The following is a 26,589-nucleotide window of genomic DNA, read 5'->3' on the forward strand; positions in this document are numbered from 1 at the left end:
AAAGAATAATATGTTTCTTTATTGGTAATCATTAAGAAAATAATATCTTGATACTAAAATATGTATCATACTAGATAAAAGTGGAACAATCAATAGAGATGAATGTAATGACAAAGACATACGGGGTTTCTTCTCGGGAAAACTTAATATTACGACATTAACATTAATAATCACCCAAATCCATATTAGTAAAACATGAAAATTCTCAAATCAATTTTCATATATCAAAGTTCAGGAAAGCAAAGAAAAATTATAGTGGTGTGTATATAGTCCTAAAATCGTATGTCACTCTTGCTTAACTTGCCAAATTTTTTTTCCTTTCAATGATGTTCTTCTAAGTTAATAGAGCAATTCAACAAAAAAGAAAAAAAGAAAAAAAAGGAGCCATGGTTAATATGGCCTTCTTGTTGAGGGAAGAGATGGATCTTCACTTATAAAGAATGAAAACTGATATTAATTGAACTAATTACCCAAGCCAAGGTTCATGCTTCAAAAGAAAAAAAAATCTTTATCAAAAATGCGAAAAAAATGAAAAAAATGTCATATAGCTCATATAAGTACATTTTGATTTAAAAATAATATATAAATAATACAGGTTATGAAGTTTCAAGTGTAAATTGAAAAATTGGATTATTAAATTAATATTGAAACGTGGCCAACCGAAAAAAAATTGTGAAACATTTGAATTGATAGTTCCACTTCCAATTGAATAAACACGAATAAAAAATTCATGGATGAAAAATAAAATTTTATTTCTAACCGTGAATAAATCTTCAATTTTTGATTTATATGTAGAAAAAATGGAAGGAAATAAATCTATCATCAGAACGCCTTTTTTTTTTGGGTGAATTAGGGCGTTGAAGTCTAGATTATCAGAAGTCCTTTAATTTACTTATAGATATAGACATATTATATTGGTTAATTAGAAATACAAAACTTTTCCCTAAGGATTATTTTTGATATATAGTCACCATTAGAAACAATTTATCGGCAATGCAATCATATGAATTAAGTTCAAGAAAATTTCGTTCAAGAAACCATGCATGTGGATGCCATGACTTCTATATATATATGTAGTGTCAAATATGTGTGTCCCTATATATAGATAATGGATCAAAATATTAGTCGATCACTTTAACAAAGAAAATAATATTTCACTAATCACACATAATAATCAACAGAAAGAGATAATTATATAGGAAGGAGGGACCCTCAAAGATTTTTCATTGACCGTCTTTAGTCTTGACACCTAATATGAAATCTTTCATGACTTTATAAGCAATATATTATATTCACTTTGATGCATATCGAAATAATTGCTCATATATTCTCTCATTGTGCCACGCCACCCAACAAGCAAATATCATCTGAGAAAAGTACTTTACTCTAAAACCAAAAAGAAATATATTTTTACCACAAAAAGTCACTACTAGCTACACTACGTGCTGAACGCTCCAACATCGAATATAGGCGAATAGTAAGTGATTAATCAGTTGTAATTTTCCGGAAACTTTTATGACATTAGAAATTCGTAGTTTATGATACATTACATGTAAAGAATGGAAGAGAACCGCCGGGTGCAACTCAACATGCATATTCTGTTATTAATTGCTGCACTTCAACTGCATCGATGGGTTTGCTTGGACATGTAGTAGTCCCCAGCTAATAAACTGAGAACATCTCGTAATTGGAAAAATTGAGGAGATTGATATTTACTTATCAACTAGTGAACTTTTAGGTCCAAACAAGATTTAAGTTCATCGGAGAGAGCCTTGCAAATACATGGACATCGATGTGTAGACATGACAAGGGCATAGACATGCACCAAGGAAGATATAACTATATATGTATCGTTGGAAAAAAGGTCGGATACCAGGAGTAACAACAAGTGCGTTGTTAACACGTAACTCGTTAGTGCAAAAGCTATTAGGGGAATTTGTCATCAGAATTACGTCTATCTTTTTGTCGAGTCACGAGTAAAAAGCTATTGGTTGGGTTTCCTTTACTTTGGAAATCAATCCATATATTTCCAGTTGGGTAGAGAAGGAAAAATCAAAATTATTCTGCTTTACGTGCATGTGCCTATCTCAAGTTTCCCAAACTCACCATCGTTGACTGATTAGTTCTTCCGTAATTAACTTTTACATAAAAAAATAAAAAAAATATTAAGCTTTTATTACCGAAAACATAATTTATTACCCAAAAAAATATTAAGCTTTAGTAGAAATGCCATTTAGTGGCAGAAAGAGCAGAACATATAATAAATTGACCACTGCAGAGGTCTGGTGGAAGCATGGTTAAGACTTGGGTTAGTTGCCTTACCGTATACACTCGGACATGCGAGAATGCATGCTGTTAAGTTAGCACCGGTTGATCGACTTCCGTGGTGCATTTGATTTCAAAGTTAAAGTAATTTTGATTTTAATTGTGAAAAATGATAAATAATTATGTAGTGTGTTGAGTTAAAGTTAAAGTTAAAATTTTTAACTTGGAAAATGTATATTTTTGTTGTGTAGTGTATTGAATTAAAATTAAAGTTAAAATTTTTGTGATTTTATCTGCGAAACCAAACGGAGCACCGATGTCTTGGTGGTGGGTTGCTCCTCGTAAAGGTGGCTGCCTTAAAAGAGGAGTAAATTTGTCACTATTGGGGGTGTTGCTAAGGTTTCATGTGTATAAATCATGAATAAATAGCACAGAGGCTTCTGCTTATTCTCGTGCCTTCTCCTACTTCTTCATCTTTCATCCATCACTTTATAAAGGGTCACATGACCAGTTTCTGCATGTGATCTCTCTCGACCTATCCCGTTACCCCTCCGAGGATTCAGCCATTTCTTGTCTCTTCTTGTTCTTCCTCCATAACCCTTTGTCCCTCTCCTTTAATTGTCAGAGCTGTTACTCTGTGATATAGATGACGCCCCCTGAGCAAGAGACTGGTGGCCGGGTTGCCACCCCCAGCCGAGTCTCTGCAAACTGGAATGAGAACGGCCCGCTTCATGTGGAGCCGGCATCGTCCTCGCGGAATGTGAGTCCGTGTCTTGAGGATCTGTTCTTAGATGATAAACCCCTCTCTCCGGTTAGATTCTCCACTGTCCAAAGGTCGTTGTTCGCTGTAACTCTTAAGGTAACGTATGTAACAACGTTTATATGTATATCTTTGCTTATCCTACGCACGCCAGTTGTTCGGTCTGGTTAGCCAATTTGGCGAGAGGATCTGATATGCAAGAGAGAGAAATATGTCAAATTACCGTACATATTTGTACTACGAGCGCAAGATACGTAGTACGCGAGTTTCATGTTAGAAAAAGAGAGGGTGTTACAGTTGGGATTGCGTTCTTCAGATTTTGCAGCTCTGAAATTCGTTGTCTATGGCATGTGTAATCAAAGATACAGAGAATAACAATTCGAATTCTGAGCACGTATGTGTTCTAAAAATTGACTACGAGAATTGCATGTACCGAAAGGAAATACTCTTTGGAAAAGAAAACTATCCCTGACATGTTAACTGTTTTACTTTTTATGGTACTTCTTTATTTTTCGTAACAAATTTTGATCATAATTTTATCCTTTTCTTTGGTAAAAATAAACGGATAATGCCTTTAAGCCAAAAGGGTTAAAAGATAAATTAGTCCTTAATGTCCCGTTTCTTTTGATGTCTTCAAGCATGTTTTCTATCTTGCTATACATTCATCTTTAACTATGTCTATGTCAAAATTAAAAATCGGTTGGTCTGTCACAGTTTGAGGACGTCGGATACAATATCAAATTACGTGGAAACAAGACCAGCTGCTGTTTCCCCTCGCACGCTCCAAAACAAACTCGCACGGTTCTAAATGGTGTGACGGGTATGGCCCGACCTGGAGAGCTGCTGGCAATGCTGGGGCCCTCTGGCAGTGGCAAGACCACTCTGCTGTCTGCACTCGCTAGCCGCTTACCAGGAAAGATCTCTGGCACTATAACTTATAATGGCCAGCCCTTCTCCAGCTCCGTGAAACGCCGAACTGGCTTTGTTTCACAGGATGACATCTTGTACCCTCACCTGACTGTCCTCGAGATGCTAACATACGCCGCCCTGCTAAGGTTGTAGCTATGAAGCTTTGAGTTTATTGATCGCATAATGAACCAAGATGGAAATTTTTTGACATATAAAAATTGAACATTTTATACGGCGGTTGCATTCCATTCAATACGAATATTTGCTCTCGAACGTTAGATGAGATCCTTCGTTGAGAATAACGTGCATTTAACCCTCCAATTTAATCGTTACTTCCATTTATGTGTCCTGACCTCATTTCTTTGCCATAAATTTGTCAAGGCTGCCGAAAGAGTTGACAAGAGAGGAAAAGGTTCAGCAGGTTGAGCTTGTGATCACGGAGCTTGGGCTCATGAGGTGCCGCCACAACGTAGTGGGTGGGCCAGTTCTCCGCGGCATCTCGGGTGGCGAGAGGAAGCGAGTCAGCATCGGGCAGGAGATGCTTGTGAACCCAAGCCTCCTATTGCTGGATGAGCCTACCTCAGGGCTCGATTCTGCCACGGCTCAGCGGATTGTGGCGACCCTCTATAGCCTGGCTCGAGGCGGAAGGACTGTGGTCACCACGATCCACCAGCCGTCAAGCCGCCTGTATATGATGTTTGATAAGGTGCTGGTGCTGTCTGAGGGCTGTCCTATCTACAGTGGCAGTGCGAGCCGGGTGATGGAGTATTTCAGATCGCTTGGGTGTGTTCCTGGGTTCAATTTTGTGAACCCCGCCGATTTCCTATTGGACCTTGCCAATGGTAAGAAAAATGATCTCGCATTACTCAAATCAAATTGAATTAGTCAAACAATTGATCAAAAAGTGGAAAAAAAAACAGAGGATTTTGATCCAATTTGTGTGGTTTTTATTGTCAAGTATCACTGTCATTTCTAGTTTTGAGTTGTTTTCCAAGACAACCTCATTTGGTTTCCTCAGTATGCTTGTGACAAAGAGACAACTAACTATTTTGCAATAACTTTCTCGTAAGGGAAATCATATGCAACTTGCTGGACTTTGTCCTGCAACATCCGAGGGCCCGATGCGAGGCAGTAATTAATCCTAAAAGTTTTTCCAACTATAACATCAATTAATGATCAGTCGTCATCTTTAGTTGCGCATGTCTAGTATGGTTTAAAGGTTTGGTTTCTGATGTTTGTTATATTGTAGGGATAAAACCGGACTTGAAGCCAGGTAATCAGTTTGAATTGCATAGCGGAGTGGACCGCCATGACGATCAGAACTCGATCAAACAGAACCTCATCTCTGCGTACAAGAAGCATCAGTACCCGTTGTTAAAGGTTGAAATCCACCAGAATTCTGGAAACTATGCTCTACACGGATTGAGAATTTCGTCATCCAAACGTAAGTGAAAGCTTCCTGATTATGTCTTAGGTAACATGTGACAACATTCTAGATTTTGATGTTAATGTGCTGACGGTCTGTGGTCCTTGCTGAAGGTGAGGACCAGTGGACAACTTCTTGGTGGCAGCAGTTCAAGGTGCTGCTGAGCAGAGGTTTACGAGAGAGGAAGCACGAATCGTACTCGGGATTGAGGATATTCCAGGTCATGTCAGTATCTATTCTGTCAGGGCTATTGTGGTGGAAATCCAACCCCTCAAACATACAAGATCAGGTAGGGAATCTGCAGAAACAAGCAGGACATATTTTCTCGAACACATGATTATCCAGTCCAGTGACTTATTGTATGATCTTGTGAACAGGTGGGACTTCTCTTCTTCTTCTCAATCTTCTGGGGCTTTTTTCCTTTATTCAATGCGACCTTAGCATTCCCCCTCGAGCGCCCGATGCTAACAAAGGAAATGTCATCGGGAATGTACCGCCTCTCATCCTACTTCTTCGCCCGGACTGCTGGGGACCTCCCCATGGAACTCGTCCTCCCGACAATCTTTGTGACCGTCACTTACTGGATGGGTGGCCTGAGGCCCTCTATGGTCACGTTTGCCCTCACCCTTCTCATCGTCCTTTTCAATGTGCTCGTTTCTCAGGGCCTCGGGCTCGCCCTCGGGGCGATCCTGATGGATGTCAAGCAGGGGACGACTTTAGCCTCTGTCACAATGCTTGTATTTCTGCTTGCGGGTGGTTACTACATACAGCAGATCCCGAGATTTATCGCATGGCTGAAATACATTTCTTTCAGCCATTACTGCTATAAGCTCCTCGTCGGGGTCCAGTACTCAAAGAACGAATTTTACGAGTGTGGAAATGGGGCTCACTGCAGGGTCCTGGATTTTCCTTCCATTAAGTCCTTGGGACTTGATGATAAGTGGTGGGATGTTGCTGCTTTGGGTGTTATGTTGATCGGTTATAGGGCCTTGGCTTATATTTCCCTGAGATTGAGATAGCCACATCAAGCCTCTTGATGATAGGCTCGCGAGTTCATTGATCGATTGGAGACATTTTCGAGGCTTTCTGCATGCCCATGGGCGATGCGGACATACCAGAAGGAAAGTAAGACGTCAGCTTTTCTGGGTATGGCAACTCCAAAAGTACAGGAGATCTGATTATAGATAGGTTTCCAGAAGTGTTCGATTCTTGATTCGCTAAAGAAACTTAATTGGATTAGATCAGAAGTTATGAGATCTGACAAGCATAGTGATTATTGATGATATTGATGATCATTTATGTAGGCAAATGGGAAATTATATATTGGATTGAGAAGCTAAATGAAAATTCTGTAGCTTAGTGTATTATTTTTCAATGTTATAGGAGAATGCTCAATTCTAAAAATGATCTTATTTGCTATCGAATTAAATAGTTTTTCCTATCTGAACCTTTTGATGTTAGTCCTCGTGCAGTGGTTAGCTGGTCTCGATAATCTTTCTATATAAAGAATCTCTCAGATTTCTCCGGAGAAGCCAATCTGTACCTTTTGATGTTAGTCCTCGTGCAGCAGTTAGCTGGTCTCGATAATCTATATAAAGGATCTCTCAGATTTCTCCAAAGAAGCAATTCATTTATGTATTTGAAGAGAACAAGTGCAAGTCGTAACCGAAATTTATCTAAATCGTGAGAATGTTGAAAGTGCAATCGTACTACTGCTTAGACCACACTTCCGTTTCTGCATAATAGCTATCCTACCGGGTAATTGGCCGTATTGTTGAAAAAGAATCTATGGAACAGTACGACTTGGTGCATCAAATTGACTCCTATGGGATGAACTGTCAATTTAGAAGAAGCGAAAAATCTGTCAAGTACAGAGAATCAGCATTGACTGAGAGATCACGATGGCTTTTGTACACAGCTACTTGAGTTCAATAGGCAGGAGAAAAATAATGGAGAATAACATTATATATTATGCTTCCATCAGATGGAAGAAATATCAGGGGGGGAATGGAGGGGGAAGCTAAGCAAGTATCCGATGCCAAAATACTGGAGAAGATCAGTTATTCCCCGATCCTTTTTAAAGCAGAACATCTCCTTGGTGGATTTGTTTATAACCACCGATTCGAATTCCTTCTCCTACTTGCATCTGTGCAAGGCCTCACCTATTCGAGTGTGCTGGTTGTATAAATGGGGAAGCAATATACTTGTAGTACGCAGATAAGTTAAAAGAGGATTGTCATGGAGGAGTTCGATTAGATTTTCACAAAGAAGAATGGCATCATCGAAGGCTGAAAAATCAGTCGGGTCTCAGCTGTTTGGACAGGCCAAGAAAGAGCCTGCTGCCAAGGCCAGCGATGGTGGAACCAAGAGCTCTTCCAAAGCAGCCCCTAAGAAGGCTGCTCCGAAGCCTCAAGAACCAAAGAAGAAGGTGAGCACATACATAGTTCACATCTGTGTATCTGTATATATGACTAGTTCAATTATTTTCTATTACTTTTTTTGTTGATTTACATACATGTGTTCTCTTAAGACCAACTTACCTGACAGATGTTGTTTCGATAATGAAATCAGCGGAAGGGAGGAAAAGCAGCGAAGCATTAGCAACTCGTAATTCTGGAATCATAAGTGATGAAGATAATCTATGAAGCGCTAAGTTCTGTCCGCTTTATGTTTTAGAAGTCTGATGTGCTGCTGTCAGATTGCTTGCTCGTATTCATGTAATATAGCTGTTTTGGAGCTTGGCATGTATGGCTTATTGAAATAAAGGTTGTCTTCCATATTAGCACCAACACTTATCCAAAAAAGGAAAAAAAGGTAAAAGAAAAAGACAAAAAGGCATAGCATTAAACATTGTACCCTGTACCTAAAACATTGTCCTTGTAATCTATTTTCTCCTTACCGATACGATAAGATAAGCCGCAGCTCGACCCTTCCCATTTTACCGTTGATAGCATGTGAAGTTTCCTCTGCTGTGTACTGCCAAATTGGCCCAGTCATCGTCAAGCTTGTTTGGAGTAAAAACCAAAAAAAAAAAGGACTTGAGAGTCGGTCTTTCGAAATGACTCCTGTTGGGCCCCAAGTAACCTTCACCTGCTCCAGATCAAGTTGATCACTGGTTAGGCCCTGTCTTTGTATTCATTGGGATTGCAGCAACTGTTAATTAATTGTCAGACAGGCAGAACAACCGGGCTACTGGACACATACCCCGTAACTCCAGTCACATTTCTTGAATAGATTGAGAGGGGCAGTAGTGTGATGGTTGTCCTGGAGTTTATCATCGTTCTTCTTTCTCGATGGTAATTCAGATGGGTTAATCAGAGATGAAATACAATGGATATCTCGATATGAAGACTGAGGTCGGTGTAAGTTTGAATTGGCAACTTGGGGAGAGCTCAGTGTCCAAAAATAAGGTAGCTTGATGAGCTCTCCGTGGACGGATTCAGTAAAAGATGATTTGTTTACAACTATCTGCAGCTTTTCGTAGAAAAGAACTGCCGCCATGAGGAAGGCCTGAGAATCTGGCGCAGGCACCACATGGAGATGGCCTTGGCTACTGCTTCGAGCAATTGAGGGTCGAGATTCCAGAGCAAAGTTTGGAAATTAAAATAATGCTTTCTCTAACACGATTTTCACAAATTAAGCGCAATATCAAATCTGATCCAGATTTGCGATCTCATATTATTGATGGACTAAAAGAAGTCTACAAGGCCAGTACAAAATTCGGGAAGATCAGTTAGAAGCAGCAGAGCCTTCATTTTCAAGCACAAGCGGATGATCATATTGGCTGTAGACAAAAAAAAAAGGAATGCAATAAAATACAGTAATGAATGCCTATTTGTCTGAGACTCGATTGGTGGAGGTGGTATGGCTGTGGTGGTGTTAATGGCAGTCTGCGCCCACTGCCCAAGGTGTCTCTCTCTCCCCCGGGCAAGAACTAGGCTCCACCGACCTCCGCAGTGGCTCTGCCGCACGACCGCCGCTAACACCACCACAACAAACACGCCACCTCCACCTATTGATCTCAGACTCAACAACTGCAATACGTCACTGAATTTTCCCTGTTGAAGGAGGCAATTGATTTAGCACCATCCCGCGGTTATGTATGTTCATGAAGCCAGGTGGCTCTCATCAATTGGTGTATCCAACTTGTGGCGAAATTATTATTATTATTATTATTATTTGCTAAGTGAAAACGAATTTAGAGGGATTTGTCAAAATCAAGCTGAATAAAACTGATGATGATAGGAGAAGATCATTGCCGACGCAACAATATGAACATTACTCCTTGTATACTTTGGGATCCAATAGTTCAAACTTCACAACTTCATTACAGCTAATTCATGTGAAGACTGTCGATTTCAATGCATCCGTCTCAAATATCATGGATATTCACATCCATACACGAAATGAGTCACCAAAGTACATAGTTAGATATAATTGGACGCCAAAGTGAAATTGCTAGAAATTTGTAATCCTCTTATTGTCGTTGTTTTCCGCTTTTATTTTTCAGTGACAATCACGGTTGAACGTAGCACACTTTACGGGTCTGTAATTGCGTACGTGATTGGGGTCCAATGTGCATGGAACATAACCCCGGGAAGTTCTCCCACAAGCAGCTTGGGAGGGGCTTCTCCCTAGCGTACCTTTTGAAGGTGGGGAAGGCGAACTTTGGCCCTTGGAGCCATCACTTCTGGGGTGGCTTCCCCCTACCTGACCTTTACTGCTGTGATCATCTGCAATGTGTAGAATGGTTCCCATAAATTATCGGAATGGATGAAAGAAACCGAATGTGGATAAATAGTTGAAAATTTAATGGCATTACTGTGTAACTAGAAATCACCCACAATCTCGAATTGCTAGATCAGTAAATGAACATATGTACCAGGCAGATGGTTCTTAAGTGTCCGGGCGGCCATGCATTGCAGAGAGAACTGATAGTCTGAGGCCAATAGAACACAAAAAATGAAGATAATAGGAAGAAGCTTGAAGCGGATCACCATATGTTTTGATTATGATTTTTGGTTCTTGAATGGTTTCTGATCTCTTGATTTCTATGGAGATGCCTCTATATATTCGAGCGAGTTATATTTGTACCTATCTGCAGTTTCCAAGAACTATATGTAAACGTGCATATTCCATCTTTGGTCATTGTCTTGCTTTAAAACCCAAATATGGGGCAAGTTGAATAAGTCTTCCCATTATTTAATTTCCAAATATCGCGGCATTAGAATTTTCAAAATTGTGAGATAGACTATTATTCCAAGAGAAACCAACCGGCGAGTCCAACTAAAATCGACATTACTTTTGGCCTATTTGAATGGAGCCAGAAAAGCAAGACTTCGCTAGTCTTTCTTCTGTCACTCTCTATCATGAAAAGGCCAGCTCAATCAATTATTAGGATGATCGAATTTTGACTTGGTCCTTGCAGTCCAATTTACCGCAGAGAGGATATATATACACACACACACACACACAAGGATGATCTGTGCTATGCACGGAAATGACATAAAATAGGCAGTGGAGAAATAAAAAATTACTTCTAAATAATGTCCAAACATTAATGTAGTAAATCTGAGAAGATCTTGGACCCAATATAATTTTTCTTTCGAAATTTTATTATATATATAAAATATTAAAATTAAGAGCAAAAGAGAGCCAAAAAAAAATCTTTGTAATTAAGAAAAAAAACAATTGAAATGGATGGAAGAACGTGTAGGAGGAGAGAGGGAGAGAAGGGGAGGGAAGAGTGGGAGAGAATAAAGGAAAATGGGTACTTATTGAGAGAAAATTACAATTGTGTCCTTAACTGTATGGTTATTATTAATTATTGTTATATATTTAAGGATACTAGTGAGGAAACCACGCGCATCACAGGTGGCGTATATGTAGAAATTTCTGGTCCATATGTTAAGAATATAACAGCATCATTTGAGTAGGTTGACTGAGTGCTTTACTATATTGATCAGCGTTATCATAACCGGATCAGACATCGAACCGATCGAGGTATGAATTCATGAATTTATAGGTTTAACCGGGGATTCGATGGGTCAGACCGCATATTTAATTATAAAATAAATAAATATTTATTATTTTAAGAAAATTTCCTCATCATCTCTCACTGTGTCCAAACTTCCTTCCTTCATAGCCTTTTTTCTTATTAGTCTAGCAAGGAAAATTTCGAAGTATATAATTTCGAAATCAATCTAGTTAACATCCGGTTAGTCGAAATGAAATCAAAGATGTTTTGGGTTGATTTTCACTTTCAGGCCTTTGCCCTCCTTGGAAACATTAGTGGCTTGGTTTGCTTCAAAATCTACTTTTGTACTAATAATCTTCTATGTGACTGTAATTGTCAGGGATTCACATGTGCTGGGAACGAGAGCTTGTTGATTTTTATCTTTTTTCCCTTCTAATTTGTGACAGCTCCTCATCTCTCTCTCTCACGCAGCTGCTTCTTCTTTTTCTTCTTCATTCTCTCCCACTGATTTACAGTTCTCTTCCGATTATGATTGATTGGATTAGACCATACACATCTTCTTCCTTTCTTCTTATCTCCTCCAGCTGCTGCTGCTTCTTTTTCTTCTTCATTGTTTCTCTGATCCACCAGTTCCACGGTCAAACCGTCTCCTTGTCGAACACATTTCTCCTCCCAGTCACCAAAGACGCCTCCAGCCTCCAGTACCTCGCCAAGATCCGCCCCGGTGGCAATTCTCCGCGTCCCTTCACCCTCTTCCTCGATCTCAGCGGCCCCGAGCTCTGGACCTCCCACGGTGCCATGAAAATAAAGACTAGGGTTTCATAATTTCATTTGGCCTTTTGAGTTTTTTTTTTTCAGATTTACCTTTAGATCCTTCATTTTTAAAAAATTATGAACCCATCCAACCGGCCAAATGGGTTCGATGGGTTTATAAAACAACCGGCCAATTTTTTTGGATTTACTGATTTTTGTGTGCATTTCCAATTTTTATGAGAACCGGACCGGTCATAGGTCTGGTTTTCGGATCGACCGGTCGAACCGGCCGGTCCGGACGGTTCTGATAACAGTGATATTGATACATCATATGTCACTTTATGTTTCCTTTAAATTCTTTAAGATAAATAAATATAGTAGAATGTGTTACGCAGATTTGTACCGAAAAGTAACAGCGCGGTACTTGAAAGATTACTAACTAAATTAGGTTCAAAGGTGTATAATCTATTAGAAATATACATATTCATCTACTTCATTATTATTTCCCTCAGTAATGCTTTAGATATCGTCAGATACATCATGAGCGATAATCCTACCAAATGCACGATTTTTGTTGCTTGCCTTATCCACTTTTATTGTAAATGTGCACGTCTTTTCTTTCAACTTTACCACATCTTCATGGTAAGGAATGTTGTTTTCATCCTAACTTATTTTTCAACAGTTATGAAGGGAATTAATAACATATATTTCAAACCATAATTGAAGACCAAAATGCTTACTTGAAAATGATGTGCAATTAAGTAATCTTCTACTGCTACTACTATATTTACTGAAAAAGTTAGCTTACACTTTTATGAATGAAATGAGGGTTTCAATTGGAAGACCAATAATCTTTTCAGCTATATCAAACATAGTTATGAATGCTTGTCGGCTACTATCATCATCAACAACTTTCAACATGCACCTAGATATTTGTTGTAGTAACATAAGTCAATTGATCCACGTGTCTTGGTGTAAAATAGAAATGCATTTATTTAAGTTTCTTACCTAGAAAGTATTGAACATTGTCATTTCCACAGTTCAAACGTTCTGCGACAGATGTTGACTTTTCTTTTACATACATTATACCATGGTCATTTCCATTAGCAATGTCAATAATCGTTGCTGTAATGCAGCAATATAAATTCTGCATACAAATTTATCTAATTAGAATATTAGTGAAATATGATAAAAACATAATTGTACCAGAAACATTTAATGGATTAATATTATGCATTTTATACCTAAAACTCAAAGAAGTTACGCTCCATCAGATCATACACTTTTATCTTCTCATGGTTGACATTCCTTGCAGGCCTTAGGTTTTTGTCCATATCACCACCATTTTTGCTTATCCTATGATTCAATTGGTTTTATTAGTTGAGTAATGTTAAACAATTCCTCCAATTGGCTCTATTTCCTATCACTGTTTCGTAGCAATTGAATTAAAAGGAAAAACAAATAAAACATAAAAGTTACCTCAATCTCAAATCTTCGACCTCAGCATTATATGAAACGTTGTTATCGACAATGTATAGAAAGAAAGACAACCTAATTATGCATACTGAACAACCTTTAATTAGCAGAATGTGATAAATTATGTAAAATATGAAATTATAGTGCAAGTAATTGATAATGTTTGAACCGTCAGATGTCTGATACTTTGGCCTTTGAAATCGCTATGATTGGTTGTGTAGAAGCTATATGTGCCAATTGTTGTCCTTCATGTTAGGCCATGTCACCCAGAAGGTAAAAATGAGGGAGTTGCACCTGCAAACAATGTTAATATTATTGAGTAATATGTATGTATATTTATAAGTATATTATATCAATATTCTATACCCATATATAATATATATAATGTTATATATATATATATATATTTAGTAAATCTCTATAAGTGCAAAAAGCGTAATAGTAATAAGTTGTTTAAAAATTTATATATTATATATTACATATACATATATATATATAAACTGCCATCATGTATAACTTAAAATATGATATGATATGATATATAACTTAGAATATAATATAATATGATATGATAAAGTATATTATAATATACTACAATATAATTAAAAAATGGCAAAAGAATGGAAGGTACATGTATATTTACTCTGAATCTATTATGGTGAAATTCTGCCTGTATAATACTTCGGTTGGGCCTCCTCTTGTAGAATCAGAGAGCTCCTCAAATTTGACGACCAATCCAATTGCATCTAAATGCGACAACCAATGTGTACATAAATATATTTAATTAACTATTCTTATGCCATGGAATCAGAAGATGTTAATACTAAACGAAGCACACAGATATTATCTACGACATCATTTTTCACGGTGTGGGAGTGCATATTTGAGAATGGAACAAAATGATACTAGTTGATAGTATCACGCCGTATAGGGCGTTGGCTTTTCAATTCGGGGTTTTGTGGTCAAGACAAGCTTAATGTCATGATGCGCATTAGCATATGCGCTGTTTACTTGCTTGACCATTCCATTAGATACAAAATAGGTCTTATCCCTACATAGATCATGCTTGAATAATATGGCTTGCACTATCACACCATTCATTGAAAAAAAGGAATTCAGTGAATTTTTTCCCCTGTATATTTATTGATCAAAATACATATAAACAACAACAGCAACAGCAATAATAATAATAATAATAATAAAACAATAAATGCACCTTAGAATCAATTAACATAATTTTTTGGATGGTTCCCAAATCTTTTAAAATACTATGTTTGGTTTGTGAGTTATGTTTTTAAAATTTTAACTTTAACTTTAACTCTACTTACTACACAATAAAAATTAACAATACAATTATTACTTTTCCCATTTTCTTTAGTTTTTTTAACCATTCAATTCAATTTTTAATAATAAATTCACTCAACTATTCATTATTTTTTTCACATTTTTTCTCATAATTCAACAACACAATCATTACAAACCAATTAAAATCAAAATTCAACTCTACTTAATTTTAAAACCAAACATACCAAAGTTTTGATATTCCTCTAAAGTTTCTCTTTGTAATACTGTTACCTTTATAGTCCAACTTCTATCAAATGCCTTCAATGAATTTATTGGGATACATCCCTTTTTATCCAAAGTTTTTTTTATGTTCTCATTGTAAAGGAATCAAAAAAAGAAAAAGAAAAAAAGAGTGTAGTTAAACGTTAGAAGGAAAGGTATAAGAACAAATTTAATAAATAGGTGGAAAACATCAGAGAAGAACAACTATAAGTAACACATAATTTGATCAGGTTTATATAAGTTTTTGTTGAAGTAATGAATTCACCCCACCCATAATGTTTGGTAGAGAGGAAGACGAAGCAATTGAAGTGCAAAGCGGAGATCCACATTTAGGGCTGTATTGATGATGCTGCCATTCTTTCTATTACCGATATCTTCAGACTCGAGAGAGCACAACATTTTTCTCTTCCTCTTGGTCGAATGGCTGAGGACAGTGTCTCCAATATTCATTGTGGGGTTATCAGTACTTTTGGATGATGCTACTGAGCACGACACTTTTCTCTTCCTCTTGGTTGAATTACCTTAGACAATCCCATCCTCTTTCATAATAGCGTTGGACTCCACAGAGGAAGCAATTTTCTCTTCTTCTTGTTCGAACTATCAGGCATAGTCCTTTCCCCATTCATGCGAGGAGCCATTTTACTGCTTTGGGGCATTTTTTGACACAGAATAGCTGGACATGTATGTTAGAAAAAGTATGGATGATAATGAAAACATTTGATTTGTGTGTGAAGGGATGTCAGCGAACCATTATGAGTATTCATGTTTGAATGGTCGAGAATATTGGGATCGTCTCATTTTTTTTTCTTGTGGGAACTGTCGAAGTATGACTCAATAGTTTGGTGGTTGTATAGACGGTTATAGGCGAGTAGAATCATCCAAAAGTCACCTTTTTTTTTTTTAGCATCCTATCCTTTCGTTATTATTATCTATATCTTAAATTAAGCAAAAATATCATAACAGTTCAATTTTATGATTCCTTGAAGATCGGAGGCCATAGCATGTGCCAAATTACAATATTGTATGCACTTGAACCATCCGATCTACTGGAGGAGTAAATGAGATTAATTAAACATTGTAAAGCACTAGGGTCGTTTGTTTTGGTGTGAAAAATCTCATGAATCGGAATCATCCATTCGGATTGTTTTTATTTATCGCGCGAAATTTCGTTTCCGATTAATCCGTATACAGTAATCAATCTCCCCCAAAATAGGGAATCAGATAGATACCCCACCCACACCCAGGAAATTGTAGGCAGGAATGAAAATTTCTTAAAATCCAAAAGCAATTGCTTGAAAACCTCAACTACTTCCCAAATGATAACTGCCATAGTTACGATTAATTCACACGATCTCATTTTAATTATTTTTTTAATCATTATATAAATAGTTACAAATGGAAAAAATTCCCATTCCGAGGCAAACCAAACAAAAGTTCAAATTTTTCATTCATCTTTGAACTCCGTTCTATTCGGTCTCCGTTTCTAAGTGCGAACCACCCCAATTAATTGAAGCAGATATCGGTTATTTTACTGCTAGCGATCGTCAAAATGTTCAAGTGCTTTGAATATTCATAAATAGGACTCTTTGTCGTTGGTTTTGTATGTATGTATGTGTATATATATATATAAACCAAAAGTCTTAGAACGTCTAATTACATGTAAACCAAAATAAAAATAAGAATAATTGAGGTTTTCAAGTGAGATTAGATATATTCAACACACAGAAATCTGAACAACTAATTTATAGTATCTCTAATCGTTATTATATGATAATTGGGAGTGTTTCAGGATTATATATACGCTATACAGAAAATATGGATATATAAAAATTAAAATGATTAGAATTGATGAAATTTTTTCGAGAACTAATGCCTAATGGAAACGAAAACAACTAATGTACTTTGAGAAATTTTAGCACGGGATATTAAATAATGTCCCATTCTTGAAGTATTAAAACTTACATTTTGACCTGCGATTTTTAATCTCGTTACAATATCATCAGGTCACATTTCAAAACAATTAAATATGTCGGAATGATGATGTGTCGCATTTAGACACCGAAATGTGTCACAATTACTACCCTACTCTTTAACCTCTCCTACTCGTACCACGACAAATCCGACCCGACTCTATTGAAACAAACGGCTTTTCAAGAAAATCGATTTAATACAAGGCAGTTCATCATTAAATCGGTCTTATTCGTACACTCAGATTAAAAATTTAGTTATTCTTCTGAAACACCATCGTCGGCCATGGCTTCCATCATTACCGCAGAAAAGATAGACGGACTTAGGTTTTCATTGGCGAATTACAACCAAATGAAACAATACACAATCAAGTGAATCAAACGAATTAATTTGATCATATTATGATTAAATTTCACGAACGGTTTCTGTCCGGCCATGCTCCTACGTGCTTATGACAGCCAGTGGTTGTTGGGTGAAAATCGGAATTGGACGAACACAGCATGGCGGGACACGAATTTATTAAACGGCAACAAAGATTATGGAAAGGAAACTAGATTGTTGCAATAAGGGTCGGCAAAATTTAAAGATAATGAACGTTGTCGTGAATGGCGGGTCCAGTGAACAAACGGCTGACTTTTTTTCAGTTGTCCACCAAAAAAAAATTCAAGAAAAAATATCTTCCCTATTTTAGCTTCCTTAAAATATGGAATGTTAGTTTTTATGATATCCATAAAATTATGAAATTAAAAAGGTAAAATAAATGTAGGAAGAAAAGGTAAAAAAATCTACAAGGCATTTATCCTTATATAATAAATATTATTATAAAGAAAATAAACATTAATATATATAATTTTTTTTAGAAAATTAATTATTTCAAGTAAAATATAGAAAATAATTAATACCCTAAAATAATTGATATTTTGGTAAAATTCCTAAACGACTCAAAACCCCTAATGAAATATAAAAAGGAGAACTGAACACTATTTTGTATAAAGTTATTCTTATGTAAGGAAGTCATCTCATTATGAGCTAGAATCTACCGGGGGACACTTTGCCACTTGAATCTTTAGCGAAAGTTGGGGTGCTCCAAACAATAAATGGAAGAAATAGGAGAGACAACCGTCATTTGAAAATATATGAATTATTGTTTCTCATAGAATTCGAGCATCAACATTAAAGAAATATATATAGTCAACTGAGAAGAAAGAATTTAAATTTAATGAAAGCAAACATACTATTTAAAATTTTATAATAGTACATACGTTCTATATTTAATAAAAGGAAATACAATATTTAAAATTTTATAACAATATACACATAATGCCATAAGAATATATGCATATATGTCGTAACTTTTTTGCTATATATACGGACGACTTAAAGTATATGATGTAGATGTACATGCATATATATACACTATATAATGTATATAAGTTCAATATAGTCATGCGAGAATAAAATCAATATATATAATGAGTATAAAATCAATATATTGGGTCGTTTATATAAAATAAAACTAATGAACTTCAACTTCATGAATCCATTAAAATATTAAATAGGAATAAAAGAAATATTCAAGGTATAGGAATCAGAAAAATTTTATAATTAGTTAAGCGGCACCTATAATGAAATTGAAACATAGACCCTGTCAAAACAATCAATATCGAAACAGTTAATTTTAAATTCGCATTAAAAATTTAATTTAGTAAATCAAATTTCAACCAAGAAAATGAAAATTTTGGAGGAGGAAAAAAACAGAGGTTTGAGAAGTCCTGTCAAGTCCGATTTTGCTTCCCTTTGCTTTCCCTATAAAAACACGCGTGCTCGCACACACATTTCTATATATATATATATATATATGCTCTACCTTTGCTTCCCCATATACCACACAAAGATAATATATCATATCTTATCTCATGGTGATAAATAAGGATTTCGTGGAAATCATCATATATATTATATGGTAAATTACATGCCTTGTGTGTACAATGTATATATTTCGTTGCGTAATGTATACGTAAAGTATATAATCAACTGCATATTTTGTTCATTTGTATATATTCTATTGTGTTATATGCATATAATCAATATATTATACTGCATAATTAATGAATTTTTTTTCTTAATTCATAAGTGATGACGTGGCAAAACGAGAGAGCTCCATTTGTTATTTTTGATGATATGACGGGGTGATAATCGAGCTTGTGATTTGTTTTCATATATATATATATATATATAGATTGATTTAACTCTAGCAAAAAGGAAAAAAAGGTCATTGCTGCGTGGGTAAACCAGATTGATTATCACTTGTCACGAAATCGATATACGTCTCCTTAGTATGACCATATCAGTTTTCAATGTGTCTAAATATGGGCATTCTTGCTAAGCCATCGTTCGAGTGAGGTACATGTATCAAGAAATTAGATAAGATTAAATCACTCAGATCCTAATAAATTACTGACAATTGAAGTAAATTACATGGATTTCTAAGAGTCTTTACTTCATTGCATGCATTTCGAGGCAATTTTATTTACTTGAACTTCTAATAAAATACTTGATTGCATTATACCACCACTTTTGATGATTACAATAGAATTTTCTTAAACAAGATGATCGATACTTATCCCCAAAGGAAGAAACACGAAGTATGTCGATAAAAAAAAAAAAAATTATAGAGAAGATGACTATCGTTCTTCTGATCTTCTTTTTGAACCTCCGACTTCACCATTAAAGACATGCTCGGCAAATCTTATGCTACCAAGCCCTCAACGTCTAGCCACAACTGCCTCTGCCAAAGCGAACCTTTCTGGCGTTTACGTCAAAAAGCACGTTGAGTTTCCTCATCTGCACGCTGCCCATTATGTTAAACTCATGGTCGGGGAACTTGTTTTCAGCAAAAGCCAGGCAAATACGGGATTTGCTCTCCAGTGAGACGACTCCTGCAGGATCTAGAGTAACATTCGCCCGATCAAAGTGCAGAACAATCTTTGGTAGGGCCACAGTTGTGTAATCCTTCAGGTTGTAGCATGTGTCCATTATATCATCATCATGAGATGATGCAATAACGGGGTACTTGGACATGTATTCCCGGAACGCGGACCGAAGTTTCTGGTAGACCAGTCGTGGGAGTCGGGTTATGGCAGTTCCAGAGTCAATTAGCGTCTGATTAGGATAAGATGGATCTAAGTTTGCAATATTTATTGTTTGACTTCCGACTGTGATGCCATAGAGGTTGACAATATATTTTTTGTCGTTGATGAGAAGGGTGGAACTCGAACCTTCAGTCTGGCAATTTGTCCGTGCATCATCTCCAAGGAAAAGGTGACCGATGGAACTACTCGTGGGTGGGATACAAAAACAGAGAGTTTGTCCCAAAGTTGATGAAGTCTGTGAAAGGAAGGCGTTTTCCCCTTCAGCTCCAAGGCCAAAAATACCATCCGCCGTACCAAAATATCCTTCGCTGTATTGGCCACAACCAAAGGTGAAGTTTGGGATATGGTAGGCTTGGGGGGAGCCGATGATGAGGGTGTCCTGTGCCATGGGTCCTCTGGATTGTGACCCGTCGAAGTATTTGATATTGTACGGGTGAAGGTTTGGTTTGAAGGAAAACGTGGAGGACCCTGTGGTCTTGAAGAAGGGATTGGTTTGGTTATAGTATTGGCAAAGAACGTCGTGAGGGCAGGGTATGCACTGTGTCCAAGTTATGCCGCTGCCTGTATCCATGATCAGGGTCAGAGGGTGTGGCGGATTTCCAATCCTGACTTGGACCAGGTACTGATAGCCGTCACGCATAATGGGTACCTGGGAGCCTCCCCGTCCACCCCTCGTAGGTTTCTTCTGGGGGTTTGTCCCAGCCAGTGATTTGCCGATGGAGTGACCTCGGGATAGATCTCGCCCCCAGGGGAATGGAGAGCAAGGTCCGCGCGAGGGAATAAGCGCCGCTCCATATTTTCGTCCAATACCTGCAAGGAAAGCATGGGAGTTATTAGGAGTTGAGACTTCCTAGCTTGGAAATATCTAAAAGCTTTTGTTGGTGAGTGTTCAATTGGCCTGACTAATTCGGGAATCACCTGGGCGAGTTGTACTCTGACAAGTAGGCATAGGCAAGAGAGAGTCCAACGAATGAACGTGCTGGAACTGAGTATCCTGTACCAATTTACCTCCTGAAACACACAGCTTTATCAATGGTTGGTAAGAGAAGAAGAGGATAAAGAGGAGAGAGAAGAAGACTGAGAGCATGGCCATGGCTTCACAAGATAAAGCTACAGCTTGCACGGGTCGAGTTAATATTGTTTATTGAGCAAGTGCTAATTAAGCGGGCAAGAGAAATTCGGAATAAATAAGGAACTGAAACGACGTGGTGGTCCTATCAGGCCAAAGACCATAGACTCCAAGTCTTCTGATCATAGATTCCAACCGATTTTCGTTTTAGATTTTACTTGGTGGAGTACTTAAGATATAGAGACATTATCGTTCGTTTTGGTTTTTGCACCACATATTACGTTAGATTACAATGGATGACATTAGTTATATATATAAATATATATATAGATGGTGTTCCAGCAAAAACAATATATATACATATATAGATAGATAGCGATAAAGGTCCCATCTTGGACCCTTAAAGTGTCCAGGGAGCTTTCCGCCACTCACTCTCTTTTTTCTTTTTTTTTTCTTTTTAACTTTAAAATTTTCAAACTTCTTAATTTCCCTTTTTTTTTCATGTTTTCAAATTCGACCCGAAAAGATATCACGTAATCCGATTAATTTCTTAGGACAGAAAATCCAATCATTATAGTTGGATCACTTACTTCTAAAAAAATATACTTAGTTAAATTTTAACTTTTTAAATTAAGGGACCCTTGTGAGTGAGGAGCTTTTCCCCACTCTCTTTTTATTTATTTTAAATTTTCAAACTTTTGCTTAATTTCTCTTTTTTTAAAAGTTTTCAAATCCAGTCCGAAAAGATATCACGTAATCCGATCAATTTGTTAGGACAGATGATCCGACCATTATAGTGAATCACTTACTTCTACAAAAATATATGCTTTTTAAAACTTTGTAAGTTTCTTTGAAATTTCCCCCTTTTTCATTATTTCAAATTCGACCAGAACAAGGTATTAGGTAATCTAGTCTACCCGTTAGGCCAAATGATCTAATCGTAAGACCACTTATTTTCAAAGAAATATGTTCCCCCAATTTTTATTTTGAAAAATTAGAAGAGATTTCGTATTAGAAGTACCATATATACACGCAATATTTTCTTTCCAAATTTTAGGTCACGAGTAGGGAACATTTGCCCTCTTCCAAGTGTCTTTCTTTTATTTTTCCTTCTTTTGTCCAATGTCTTTAAATCCTGGCAGCTAGGGTAAAGGTGTAACTCGATTGATCAGTTAGGTCAATTGATCCAAACACTATGGTTAGAAGCAAACTTATGGAAGCAAATCTATGGAAGCAAACCTCTAGCATTCATTAGCAAATGTAATGTTACATTTTTCGCCCATATGTAGCACAAACTTTTGTCCTTTTTTTTCCCTCAATCACTATAGAATTTTTTTTTCATGCGGCCCAAATAAAGTGTTAGGTAATTCGATCGATCCTTCATGCCAAATAACCAATCATATAGTTGGACAACTTATTTACAAAAAAGAAAATTCCCCAAACTTTTATTTAGAAAATTCAAAAGAATTTCCATATTAAAAGTATTAGATGTACAAATTAGGATATAAATGCTGCAATTTTTTTTTCAAAGTTTAGGTGGCAAGACTATTTTCCTCTCCTAGATATCTTTTCTTCTTTGTTTTAATTTTCATTTTTTATCCAATGTCTTTAAACCTGACCTGACAAGGTAGTAGTGTAACCCGATTAACTTGTCAAGTCAAATGATTAGATCATTATAATCAGACCAGTTATTTATAAAAAAAATATTTATTGCTTTTTTTATCTTCATTTATTACATGCAGGTTGTTTCCTTTGTTTTTTTACAAGTACTATATATAAAAATAATGTCACCTATAGAAGCGAACTACTTAGCGATCACAAGTAAAGTATCATGTTTTTTGCCCATATGGTTTACAAAATTTCCTATTTTTTCTTTTATGAATATAGGATTTGATTTACCATGCATTTTATTTTATTCTCTCTATCTATTTTATTTTTTTAAAGAGTTATACGCATGCCTTATACCTTTTTTTTTACAAATTTTCATTCATAGACACATATTTCTTCCTCTACACTGTCTCTTTCATAAGGAAGTATACTGATTATACACATTTTTTGAATTACAAGTAATTGTTTTTCATTTGATCCATACGAGAGAGTCTAATATTGTTTTTAATATATGATAATTATTTATAAATAAGCGGGTATAAAAGAATAATAATTTCTTAATATTATATATATCCAATAAATTATTTGAGGTAACTTTTATTCTGCCGGGCATGTCCTTAGGAAAACATATAAAATGGGTCCCTCCATTTCCTGAGGTGGACACGTGTCGTTTATTGCCAAATAAATACCTTAAAAGAGAGGCGCTTGCATCACTTTGGCATTGATGAAGCGGAAGAAGTTTGGCCCATCAAGGTCAAGACCAGAGTTCAAACCGCCAGGCTTGCCCTTTATCTTTTTTCTTCCCCCTCCGTTTTCCCCTTAATATGAATGTTAATATAAAGTATGCAATGTTATTAGAATCGGATTGGACCGGCCGGTCGAATCGGTTTGATCAAGAACCGACAACTTCTCTAGTTTGGTTTTGCTTGAGGACCCAATTTGCTTTTTGGGCCGACCAACCCATGGAACTGGCCAGTTTTAATGTGAACTCACCAAATCCAAACGAACCGGACCGGCTCTATGGGTTCCTTTTTATTAAGAAAAATGAAATGCGTGGGAAGGAACTCGAACACAAGACTTTAGATTCCTCTCTCCGTCAAGCCATCACCATTTATGCTAGAGCCACTTTTTGTTTGTTTGTGTTAAAATTAATTTTTTTCAACACTCAACGAGAAGCATAAATGTGATTTACACAGTAATAAAGAAGAGAAGGGCTTGGGTGAAAATTTTCTTTTATTAATTAAGAATAGTTATTTAAATTATTGTGTATTTATTTTATTCATCATGCTTTTTTATAATAATTATGTATTATATATTTTTAATTAAATGTGCCGTCCGACCCATCGAACACCTGAGCCCATACCTTGACGAGTTTAACACCCGGTCTGGTTCTGATAAAACATAAAATATATAAGATAAATTTCTCCCAAAAATAAATAAATAAGATAAATGATAAGTTGATTAAAAATAATTATAGTAAAATTCGATGATCTATAGAAATGGTTATAATAGTCTCCAATATAACGAAACTATTTGCAATTTTTAAAATACAAAAAGACACATCAAATGTCTTCGAGTTAATAGGCAATTTGGTTCCTTACTTTGGACGGTTGCATCATTTTCGTCGCTGACTTATTTTTTGCATCAGTTTGGTCATTGACTCTGTCAAGTTACATCAATTTAGTCCTTATTATATTAATTAATCCCTCAGAAATCAAAATTACATCAATGTGATCATTGTTACGTCAGTTGCGTCCCCTTACTTTAGCATTTTGCATCAAATAGGTCATCAGATTACATCAAATTAGTCCTTGATGACATCACTTAGGTCATCAAAGCCATTTCATTAGCTAAAGGTGGTCATGTCATTGAATGAGGGGTTATTGTTACATAAGTTTTGTGAAATGTTTCATCAAATTACCCCTTCTTATATTTATGCTAAATTGGTAAGTTTGGCAGGTTTAGATTTGACGTTACATCAATATGGACCATAAGGAGCATGTTCTCTGGGTGACAACATTGAGGTAACATTACATCAAATTGGTCCTTCTATTGTTTTTAGGCACGACAAAGCTATGTCTGGCCATTGTATTACCTTCAACTTTGTAAAATAACTTAACATTACCAAAACAGATACATTAACAAGTTCCTAAAGGTTCACAAAGAGAGCACACGATATTTTGTCAAAGTACCTTTACAAAAGGGAGTTAAAATTACTTTGACATAGTAATATGTTTGGCACTAGAGAGTTATCCACCATCACATATACTGCTATCTTCTGCTTACACAGATAGCTCAAACCTAAATTTTACCCCAAAAAGTATCACGTTCAACCTAATACAACTACAACAACAACTTGATATGCTATTGATCAAGTGCACAAAAAGTATCACAATCAGCTTCTTCCAGGTTCAATTTACTAAAGAAGGTGAGGATGAGAATGCCTCATTGGATGGAAATAAGTTGCAAATCTTGCAGCATTTCTAGAACTGGCATCTCCCATGGTCTCTGCTATCACTGTAGTGTAAGAAGGGGGCCTGGTTGAGAGGTCATCTCAGTAGTTTGTGCATATGAAAAATTAATGAAATAGAATCCAATGTTTTTCAATTAGACATACATATTATGAATTCTACAAAAAGAAAGGAAAAGTACTTGTGATGCTTGTTCTTCACATGGCTGTAATGGCTAAGCTGGAGTAAAGTCAGTACTGATGTCCATTTGTTCTACTTTCATACTCCTCGATGACCCTACACCAAAGGTACCTATAGCTGGTGCTGGCTATCCAGTGCATCTTCTTTTGGTATGCCAAGTCTGTCCATACTTGGAACATTTAGGAGAATTCAACCTCTTTTCAACTTCTTAGGGTTTACCTATTCCTCTATGGCCTTTTTCCTCTTCTTAGAAGGTCTACTTAGTGGTTTCCTAATCTGTGGAGGTTTGATAGGGTCATAATGAGTCATATCCCAATATCCTTGGCCAGCTGTAGGATTTATGAAAGGAGCGTAAGCTCTCTTAGTGATCTTTTTCCTATACCTATGGTCCACATGTTCCTCAAGTCTTTGACTGTTGTATTTCATGGTAGCAATGGCATGTTTGCAAGGTGCCATTGTTAAGTTCCACAGTCGACAAGAACATGTGTGGTTTCTCAAGTCAATTACACATTTAGTGAATGAGAGCATGTTACCTCAAATAGTGTCGTATGAGGATCCCCACACGACAATGGAACCCAACCTCGACATCTTTCTCTATATTAATCCAATCTTGCCTAAGCCTTGGGCCAGAGGAATCCTTTGTGCGTGGCATATAGCATCTGCCATTTCACCATCTTCTTTGTGATATATTCTCTCACCCTTTCTGTCAGTGTTATAATAGGTTTGCCCCTCCACTTCAACATTTTTTTGTTGAACTGTTCACACATGATGCTTGTGAGTGCATCATTCTTGCAAGTGGTGTCAAAGGCATGCCTGCTCCACCAATGAGCTTCAATATTCCTAAGATAGTCTGCAACTACTGGATTCATAAACCTCACCTGAGCCATGCACTGAGTGAACCTTGCTAGGGTTGTTGCCTTGACACATCTCCAGAAGGCTTTCTTCAAGCCTGGAAGCCTCTATTTCTTGGTTATGTTAGCCCATATACCTGCAGCAGAATCTGTGTAGT

General features: G+C 36.5%; 2 protein-coding genes and 2 long non-coding RNA genes across 4 annotated transcripts; 2 read left to right on the forward strand and 2 right to left on the reverse strand.

Annotated features, from left to right (window-relative positions):
- Positions 1 to 2,697: 2,697 nt before the first annotated feature.
- Positions 2,698 to 6,852, forward strand: LOC116211971 (ABC transporter G family member 21). Its single transcript, XM_031546530.1, has 6 exons — positions 2,698 to 3,124; positions 3,740 to 4,080; positions 4,316 to 4,776; positions 5,184 to 5,378; positions 5,474 to 5,649; positions 5,738 to 6,852. The coding sequence occupies exons 1-6, from the start codon at positions 2,912 to 2,914 to the stop codon at positions 6,377 to 6,379; spliced, it is 2,028 nt and encodes a 675-aa protein (XP_031402390.1). The 5' UTR covers positions 2,698 to 2,911; the 3' UTR covers positions 6,380 to 6,852.
- Positions 6,853 to 7,528: 676 nt separating this feature from the next.
- LOC116211972 lies at positions 7,529 to 8,149 on the forward strand. Its single transcript, XR_004157789.1, has 2 exons — positions 7,529 to 7,788; positions 7,932 to 8,149. It is a non-coding gene; the product is annotated as an uncharacterized LOC116211972 (long non-coding RNA).
- Positions 8,150 to 9,615: 1,466 nt separating this feature from the next.
- On the reverse strand, positions 9,616 to 10,437 carry LOC116211973. The gene is made up of 2 exons (XR_004157790.1): positions 10,243 to 10,437; positions 9,616 to 10,093 (listed from the first exon to the last, which is right to left on the reverse strand). It is a non-coding gene; the product is annotated as an uncharacterized LOC116211973 (long non-coding RNA).
- Positions 10,438 to 19,574: 9,137 nt separating this feature from the next.
- LOC116210332 (aspartyl protease family protein At5g10770-like) lies at positions 19,575 to 21,440 on the reverse strand. Its single transcript, XM_031544198.1, has 2 exons — positions 21,171 to 21,440; positions 19,575 to 21,062 (listed from the first exon to the last, which is right to left on the reverse strand). Exons 1-2 carry the CDS (start codon positions 21,343 to 21,345, stop codon positions 19,873 to 19,875), a joined length of 1,365 nt encoding a protein of 454 aa, XP_031400058.1. The 5' UTR covers positions 21,346 to 21,440; the 3' UTR covers positions 19,575 to 19,872.
- Between the last annotated feature and the right edge of the window lie 5,149 nt (positions 21,441 to 26,589).

The sequence above is a fragment of the Punica granatum genome, chromosome 6 (genome assembly GCF_007655135.1).
Source record: "Punica granatum isolate Tunisia-2019 chromosome 6, ASM765513v2, whole genome shotgun sequence".
NCBI classification, from domain to species: Eukaryota; Viridiplantae; Streptophyta; class Magnoliopsida; order Myrtales; family Lythraceae; genus Punica; species Punica granatum.

Excerpts from the sequence above, each read along its gene's own strand:
- LOC116211971 (XM_031546530.1), top strand. The coding sequence starts at position 2,912 with ATGACGCCCCCTGAGCAAGAGACTGGTGGCCGGGTTGCCACCCCCAGC. Across the intron at positions 4,777-5,183 it reads CCTATTGGACCTTGCCAATG|GGATAAAACCGGACTTGAAG; the intron begins GTAAGAAAAATG and ends GTTATATTGTAG. Across the intron at positions 5,650-5,737 it reads CCTCAAACATACAAGATCAG|GTGGGACTTCTCTTCTTCTT; the intron begins GTAGGGAATCTG and ends TCTTGTGAACAG.
- LOC116210332 (XM_031544198.1), bottom strand. The coding sequence starts at position 21,345 with ATGGCCATGCTCTCAGTCTTCTTCTCTCTCCTCTTTATCCTCTTCTTC. Across the intron at positions 21,063-21,170 it reads TCAGAGTACAACTCGCCCAG|GTATTGGACGAAAATATGGA; the intron begins GTGATTCCCGAA and ends CTTTCCTTGCAG.